Source organism: Pseudomyrmex gracilis, unplaced genomic scaffold, assembly GCF_002006095.1.
Source record: "Pseudomyrmex gracilis isolate BER0280 unplaced genomic scaffold, ASM200609v1 scaffold_148, whole genome shotgun sequence".
NCBI lineage: Eukaryota > Metazoa > Arthropoda > Insecta > Hymenoptera > Formicidae > Pseudomyrmex > Pseudomyrmex gracilis.
The window spans coordinates 336,828-346,125 of NW_018020732.1; the positions used below are offsets into that span (position 1 = coordinate 336,828).

General features: G+C 48.4%; 1 protein-coding gene across 1 annotated transcript in view; it reads left to right on the plus strand.

The window, feature by feature from the left end:
• Nucleotides 1–8,550, plus strand: part of LOC109857154 (homeobox protein homothorax) — a 298,008-nt gene extending 289,458 nt beyond the window's left edge. The window contains exon 11 of the mRNA XM_020433208.1: nucleotides 8,470–8,550. Within this exon, the coding sequence (XP_020288797.1) occupies nucleotides 8,470–8,550 (81 nt within the window). The remainder of the gene's footprint in view (nucleotides 1–8,469) is intronic.
• The last annotated feature ends 748 nt before the right edge of the window (nucleotides 8,551–9,298 follow it).

The window sequence follows — 9,298 nt, forward strand, 5'->3', positions numbered from 1 at the left end:
AGAATCGGTGCCGCGTAGGAGAAAATTACACGCTTTAAATGGATAATTAAATAGCAACGGAACTGACTGAAAGACTGACTGGGGATGATTGTCGGGTAGCGGCGCGAGCGTGAGCGTAGAATTGCCGCCCGAGGGGCCCCTAGGAAGAGGAGGAGGTTCCACCATTACGCCCGCCCTTCCTTTCCCCGTATCTAGACTTGGCGGAAACGTTATAATTATCCCGATTCCCACAAGTCACGAGGCGCGTTTGGTACCGATTGACGTGCGGCACGTCGGGCGGGAGGTGGGCGAAAGGGTGGGATAGCTGGAGCAAGCTGGATTCTTGTCAATAATTCCGCCCGCCTCTCATTAACGATGAGAATTCGATACGGTCTTCAAACATTGACTGCAAAGCGACGGGGAAAGAGGGGGGAGAAGATAATAATAATACCAGTGGTTGTGTTGGGAATAGCGCTTCGGAAGAAGAGCGTCGAAGATATTCATGATCTTGCTAATTTACGAACCGATGAAAATATCTGCAACTACTTCGGATGGTTGTTTGCTTTCGCTTCAATTATGTGGAGCATCTTTCTTTGTGACAATTATATACCTTACGATTTAAACATGTACAAGAGGAAAGAGGGTAGTAAACCGAAAAAAGGAAATAGCAAAAGAAATTCTTAAAAAAAAAACAAAACCAAAACAGAAAAAAATGCGAATTTATTTTTACATCGAGGTTCTGACTACACAATTACAGGTTAACCGTGTCTGATTGTCTAAGATAAAAGCCTGCCATCTCACACACGTGAGATTAAGTCGAGGTTACCAACCAGCCGTTTCATTAGCACGGTCCAATCAGTCAAGTTCGTGGGGTCGCGAGCAGCTCACGACGTCACGAAGCCTAATCAATGAAATTGGGAGACAAAGTTGGGTCACTAGCCCGGGTCAATGGTCGTCGGACCTGCGGACGATTGAACCTTCCTGCAAAGGAAGAAATTCTCCACGTCCTTCCTCCTCCGGCGCTACCTCGAAGGACACAATGACGGGGGTGTGTCCGCGTTACACACTGCGACAAGGTGGTGATCAACGAGTCTGCACTCCCTTCGGGCCGCCCTTGACGTGTGTTCCTTGTGATCCGCTGGATCATGCAGTTTGATCGGAACTTAGCGCACGCTCTCACGTATCCACCAACACGCTTTGGTCGCGTTTGTCTGCGTGCGTACGCGCGTAGACCCCATGGTAGACGGGGTCGCGTGATAATGACAGGTTTGGGCGTCGTACGGTGATTGAGGTGGCCGTGTCACAGAGACCCGGCTCGACCACGCCCCGCAGGTCGCCGTACCAATTCGCTCGTCAGCATCGATTTCCAGAGAACGACCAGCGGAATCGTCCATGGACTGTGCCGAGGACGCGACGCGACGCTTTGCGAGAGAGCAAAGCGCCTTCGGGGCAGTCCTTGAAGCCTCGTATCGATGATCGGCATGAAAAATACCACGCTCGATGGCATCGGATTTCTGCTTGTTGTCGATATTTTTGGCACTTTGTATCGGACCCACATTTCAAGTGCAATATTTATTGCGCGTCACCGAGTCACGTTTATTTACGAGTTGCAAAAAAAAAAAAAAAAGAGAGTATCGCGCACGAGTTCTTTAGAGATTCTGTTTATTTTCGCTGGTTTATTTGCACATAAATCCGCGCTTAATAAGTATCTTTCGCTGCTTGCTTAATATGTTTTAACGTTTTTTTTTTTTTTTGTTTTCAAAGACTCGTACTTTTGCAAGAGCAATGCGGAAGTGAACGTTACGGTCGTTAGTCGAGCGAATCCGAGGGACGCGACTGCATATCGAACGCGCGAGACTCCGTCGCGATGACGAAGCGCGATGTCTATCTGGCAGATGGAACTCCACGTTTGTCGAGTTCTCATTGCCGGCGAGAGTCCACCGCTGCGAGTCGGCATACCATCTTTGGGCACGGCTTATCTGATATCGTTCCGAGAGAGAGAGAGAGAGTGGCGTGTATTGCTACGGGCGCGCGTCCACACGCATATACCTCCGTACATTCCATTGTGTTTTCGTTTGTAATTACACACAAAAGAATGAAAAGCGATTGTGTCTCTCCAGGAATAGTCCATCACGCGAGAGAGATCTCGGACGCAAAGTCGATCTTAATCGCATTCTAGCGACGTCGAACTGGTTCCCCCTATCTCTTCTCCCGATCCGTTAAAAACGTGACGTTTTACAAATCTCTATTCAAATCTACAAGTTTCCGTTTACATTGTCGCAGAAATTTCAATACGACCGTGGTTCGCGGTGAAGATCGATCCTCCCCGTCCACGTCAGAGAAGAAACAAAAATTTAACACGACGCTAAGTAGTCGTATTGATATTTATCGCGCAATATTGTGTTTAAAACGCATTACGTATAAACGCACAAATCTGTCACAACACACGCGGAACGAAATAAAATAAGCGCGGAAAAATATTGTTTTGACACGCGTCTATTATTATATAACATAAAGCCGTACTTGGCCGACAATGAAAGTGCGCGAGCGATAAAATGTTTTGGTTTTTTTTTTTTTGTTTTTATCAACCAATTACGGACTATTTTTTTTTTTTTTGTTTTTTTGTTTTTGGCTATCCTGTCAATCGGCCGCGGAGAGTTATCAGATTATCCTGTCGTCTTAAAGAGACGTTGAAGTTTTTTGCGACGCGCGACAAGCGCCATTACCACCTCCGCGCGCGCGCGATCGTCGTATTCCCTCGAAGCAATAACGGGCGCACATTAGAGGATTTTAACGCCAAAATTGAATAACCTCCGAGGCGATAACGAAGTTACATCCGCTCATGGAAATATCTTACGTATATATATACCTACCCTCTGGCCTCTGTCGATGCGGAGAGGGAGAGACAAACGGAATGAAGGTATTACGGCTGACTGACGCGCGCTGACGTCGTCTATTTTATATCCGACCGGCTCTTTCCCTCGCTCATCCGCCATTTCCTCCTCCTCATTTTCACATCGCCAAATAGAGGAGAGCTCGCTTTCTCTCCCATCAATTCGACCCGCGGCCGAGGCAATCCCGACTCAACTCGTGACAATTGGTTCGGTCTCCTACCTTTCACTCGTAATTAGACGTAAAGTCATCGCGCGGGAGACGACGCGGAGACGTCCCCACTTCGAACATCAAATGCCGGGGAATCAGGGCTTTCCGCGCTCTCGCCGCGTTTCTCATTTGAGGTGGCTTTAAATTCCCTCCCCTCCTTCCGCGATTCCCGACAAAGACAAATCCGCATCGCGACCACCGTCATTTATTTCAGCGCGTTCACCTTCCGTTTATCAGCCGGTCACGAAGGAGATCCCACGTCGATCCGACCCCCTTCTCCGCTCAGACGCTCGGCTCGATCCGCACGATCGGTCGATGATCGGGTGACGTGGAGCCGGTGTTAGCCACCCGTAGTGACCTCGCCGTGCTCCGCGACCTCATCCTCCGACATGAATTCTCCGGACGCGAGGCGGAAGAGGGGAAACCCAGACGCGTGATGACGAGGCGCGATCTCTGGTGGCTCCCACGCCCCCAACGCCCCGCTCGTTAGTCGGAGTCAGCAGCGGTCGTCATCGACGTGTCATTCGGCACCGAAAGGGAGAGAGAGAGAGAGAGAGAAAGAGAGAGAGTGAGCGAGATAGCGCTCAGGGTTACCGCGGGATGGGGTAACATCCCGGAACGACGAAGGACACGAAGAGACACGAGACCAGGGAAGAGCAGCAACCAACGTGCTGCATCCATCCACCCGTTCTGGCATCGATGGCCTGACGCAGCACGCGCGCGGTTCCCGTCGTCGAACCGATGCGCCAGCAAATTGTCACGCTCGCGGGAACATTGCGAGATCGTCGAGCAATGTGCGGATAGCACCGGGACGAGGGACGAAACGCGAGAGACGCTCCGATTGTTTATGCAAATTGATCTGATTACGATAGCGAGAATTTACATACAATTAAAAAACATGTATCAATTTGGTACAGTCTGGTTTTTTTTTTGTAAACAATAAGAGTAAGTGGGTTACGGTTATGTTTCACGTTATATTGATAAGCTCGAATGCATTATTCAATCTAGCGCGGCGTAATTGAATAATTCCGAAGATGGGGCGCGTCGGGGGTTTGGCTATCAATTCGGGAAATGGTCCCGCATCTAATACAGACATTTAATCCATCGTCTATTTGTACTGATTTGAATTCGGGCTACGAACGATCTCATTGTCTCGAGAATTGTCTTAGGGAGCAGTTTGCTCCTCAGGAAGACTACGGTTATTTCAGCTACCGTCGGTAACTGCTATCAGGGTGGCGGGCCGGTGGATGAGGTTAGCGCGCCGCGGAAAGGGGTCGTCTAGAGGCAATCGGGCTAAACTACGGACTCATTTACACACTTAGCCCCGCTTCCGCCTGGCTCGTTCCTACCCCAGCCCTCGGGAGAACCTAAATGGTTTTCATATTGTCTTTTTACCGCTCATTTTCATTTTATCGCTTGTTTGGCCACCGAGTCCGTGCCGTCGGCTCTTGCCGTCGCGCGACACGTTTTCATTCTCGTCGCTTCCGCCTTTTCTCCCGTTCTCTTCCTCCGTGTCCTCCCGGATTTGTATTCGATGAAGAGATGAAATCGAGCACTTAACGAGCAGGTTGTGTTTCGGTATTTTTGATTATTATTTTTTCTTTTTTTTTTACATTGTCTTTAATTTTAAATAAAAGTAAACGCAAGCTGTCTCTCGCTGACGCATTATTTTCCGAGATGTTTAAAAAGCGATAAGGTAATATAATAAGTGGTCTCACATTTGGAAATTACAGCGCGATGCAATGGAGAGCATCCAAGAAACGGTCGGAAAGTATGCCATCTCATGCAGTATTCCGCAGACGGTGTCTTCTTCTTTATTTTTTTTTTTTTTTTTTTTTTTTTTCGGAATCAAACGTACGCGTCGTCACGGGCGTAACGCGCGCAGTTCCCCCGGAAGGGAACGGGAAACCCTCGTGGAAAAGCATCGCGGCGCGGAGTCAGGGGAGGTAGCCCGCCAGAACGGACCGCCACGAGCACTTAAGACTATTGTTTTCAATGTAATTGGATAGCTCCTGCTTTCCATCTCCCTCCCTCGGGCCCCCGCTTTCTCCTTCGCTTCCAGCAACTATCTCGAATCGCGCGTAGGGTGGAAGGCAGCCAGCCAGTCCCCCACGTAGCTTCGACAATTATCTTGATTGTTTTATGCATACACCAACGAACCCACGGGCAACTTATCTCCTCGGAGAAGCCGGAACCGTAAAGGGAAACTGCGGTATCGCTTCACCGAATATATCGCTTATTTCCATAATTCGTTGCTCATACATCATTGATCGACGTGTGTGCGTCGCGACGAAGTGTCACGGACAGGCGATCGTTATTACATTACGTTTGTTCCGCAAATTTAACGATTTTTACTCAAATAAACGCAACACACACACACACACACGTCATCGTTGTCGTTAAACGTACACTTAATCGTTAAATATATTCGTGTGCGAGTCTCTCTCAGCGTCAAGAATTATGCGCGCGCGTGTGTATTCGCTCGCTTGCGTTACACTCCGATACACGCTGACGCGAGTCCCCGCGCGGAACACGTCCGACTTTTCATCACCCGCGTGTTCCGTTATACGTAAGGGGAAATTAACCGATAGACATGGTCGATTCGAATCTCGATAATCGAGTGAAGCCCGCATACCTTGGTGCCAATCGGCCTGTCGCCGATATATATTCCGCAGTCGAGGCGCGCGTGTCGATCGCGTCGAATATCTGCAATTTAGCGCGCATCGATCCGCGGCTGGATCGGTTCTCCCGTGAGGCCCGTCCGTCCGCGCGCGCGCGATCGTCTCAATCCTCCTCTCGACGTGGCTTTATACGCGGCGTTAGATATCCGCGGAGATCCGATGGAAACTCTACGCCCAGACAATGCGCTCGACCGATTTAATTAGGATAAGAATCGCTCGGATCGGATATACACCGGCGTACAATAGGGTGCACTGACGGGGGAGGGGGGGGGAAGAGGGTGGATGGTCGGAGCCACGCTTCTGATGTATGTATACCCCGTGGCTCGCCTCCAAGAAACATGATACAGCGTCGGTCGTCGAGAAAGGGGCGGCAGGGGGACGCACCGGGGGATGATCTGCGTGCTGCGGCGCGGTTTCCAAAAATACCGCAGGCTTTGGCAAAAAGTAACGATCGAAGGATTGAGGAGGAGGAGGAGAAGAAAGCGGGGAAACGCAATACCGCGGGCGCCACGTGCTAATTATGTAAAAATATGATGCGGTTCGCCCGCTTGCGGTGCAGCCGCGGGCTTTTATGCGCAGCCGGATCTTTTCGTTACACAGCTTGCTGGCGCAGACCAAGCGCAGTTATAACGCTGCGAGTTTACGTCGAACTTAACGCGTATCGTAAAATTACGTCGACTCGTAATGAGAGAGAGAGAGAGAGAGAAAGAGAAAGAGAAAGAATGATTTGTCTTTATGTACAACGGTGCTTTCTTGATTGTAGATTATTTTTTTAAAGCAAGCTGAATAATTCGCTCTTCCTAACTTACATTGAGAAAATTACCTGATACGTCTATCGCGTGTCGTGGATAGATCGTCTTCGGACGGAACGTCTCCGCTGGGAACGCAACTGTCGGCGGACTATTTACTTGTGACGATTACGTGCGTCTAATTTCATAATTGCGGTTAATGCGAGATTAAAATTGAGATGTTACTCCCAACACGCCCGCAGAATTAATACGTCTCGCTAGGTGTAATGTAATTGAGGGCCGGTGCGGTGCTTTTCGCCGCATCGCGTGTACACTTTTTTTTTTTCCTCAGTGCTCGTCGAGAGACACGCTTATTAAAGATTGCGAGAAAGATTTTAAGAGCACACGCTGTTTGTATTTTTTTCTTTTTCCGTTTTAATTAATTTTGCGCGCTGATTATGACGAACCGTATGTGTCAACAATTTCATTGTGATTTCAACAAGAAGCGATGAATTATTTAACGCGGAGACCGATGACGTTCAACAAGGGGAATACGTTTTTGGATCTTTGCTGCTCGCAAAGGTTAATGTCACGTGCGAACAAAGATATTGGATTTGACGTATAACGCGCAGGTGCGCGACATCGAGCGCGTGTCGTAGATCTTTTAGCGGCTTGGCACGGGGTTGAATACGTAATCGCATCGGAAAGATTGGGCTCCTGTTGTGAGCGTGATATTAATGCGCGCAGTAACTTCTCCGGATGAGCATCTAGAATGCCGCTTGAATTTATACGCTCCCGCGCGACAAGATCGATGAAGTATCCAGTGAACGTGTAATTCCTCTATCCGAACTTGTTCACCTGTTTGGCAAGTAACAACGCGGGACAACAGAACTTTATTCCGCAAACTACATAAAAGTTTCTTCAGGTCAGAGTTTTCCGTCCAACGCAAAACAATGCGATCTGATTTACATCGTAATGTTTCTCCTGAATGTTTTTGTTTCGAATTAGCGAGTTTGTGTAAACACTATTTTGTCAAAGAGAGAGTCAAATATCCTTCCACACAACACTCTAAGCTATACATGAAAAACACACGCTAATTAAATAAAATGAAAACAATCCAAGTGCCACGCGCGCAACTTTGTGATCACGAGTTGATCACATTGCACCTCGTTTTTCGTCGATCTCTCCCCTGTCGATATCGGCTCGTATTTCTTTGGTGCTCTCTTCCTCTCTCTCTCTCTCTCTCTCTCTCTCTCTTTTTCTCTTTCTTTCTCGTGAAGTTTCTTTTTCACGAAAGAGAATACGCGAGCGGCGGTGTGCAGTGTCGCGGATAGCAGATCTTTTTCGCGAGCGCATCTGCGCCGATGCGACCGCGCGATAAAATGTGATCGCTCGTACGCGCGTAACATATACAAGAGAACTTTTTACTACATCGCCGTCTCATTCCTCCACCCCTTCTTCGTGCGTTTTCGTTGTTTTTTGTTTTTATTGTTGTTGTTGGCCAGCAATAAATAATATTTCGCAGGTGCGTCCAGACGACGCTGCGCCCGTAATACGTTGGATCGTCGCGTAGATAAAAGTCCGCGCGCACTGCGCGCTCTCTTCCTCTCTCTCTCTCTCTGTGTACTTACCTTGGTGCGCGATAAATCACTCGATAAATTGTTTGAAAGCTCGCCACGCGCGTTCGTCGGCGAGACGTGAAACGGCGATGCGAACGGTCAGAGAGAGAGAAAATTTTTTTTTTTTTTTTTTTTTCAATCCCCGCGTTTTATGTCCGCTAATTGTTGCGCTCGACGGTAAACCGTTCCGCCAGGGCTAGTATTTAATAATCGCGATCTCTCATCTCCGTAGTCTCTCGCTAATTGGTGCTTGAGTTTTTGACTCGCGTTACGGCAATCGTTAATACTTAAGTACGCGAGAGATCGTTCACGCTCAATTTCATCGCTAATGGAGCGGATTTTTTCTTTTTTTGCTTGCAGCATCCGTACCCATCGGAAGACCAAAAGAAACAGCTGGCACAGGACACGGGGTTGACGATTCTGCAAGTCAACAACTGGTGAGTAAAGCAGCATGTTGTTCTGTTTTTTTTTTTAGGGATAGGGATCTTACTTACACATCTCGCGCGAAATTCATTTTCACCGCGTCAATTATCGCATTACGGAGGCGCGAATAAAATTGCAGATTATCTTATATCTCGCACCAAAAAAAAAAAAAAAAACATCGCGTCGAAAACGTTGATCAAAAGTAACGTTTTTTGTTTTTTTTTTTTGCTAGTTTTAATCTCTTTGCACATCTTCTCGCGCAAGAAGCAAGATAAGTCTGAAATACGCGTCGGGAATAAAACTAAATTGTTGAAAACTATGAGGAAAAAGCGCATAGTTTCTCGCTCTAAACATTTGTCAGCGGGAACTGCGATAATCTGAAATTTTATAGGGTGTGCGCCCCGACTCTCTTGCGTGTTCTCGCGAGTGTAAACAAATTTATCTCCCGTGATCGGGTCTTCCCGATCGAAAAGCTGTGCGCGCGCGCGCGTCGCATGCGTGCCAAGCGAGCTAACTTTTTCTAGATCGTCGGGCACGAGAGAGCGTCGGACGGGCGTCGAATCATACGGCACGTCGCACGTGTCATATGCGAATTCCAGACACCCTGAAATTACGCCCGTATATCAAACGGAACGAGGCGTGCGTTTGGGGTCCGTTGCGATCGCGCAACGTTGACGTTGCAACGAGCTGATTATTTCAGCGCGCCAATCACGCGAGCACAAACGCCGGAGGTAGGCGGCGTATATGCGTGTCAGCGAGCGGTCGT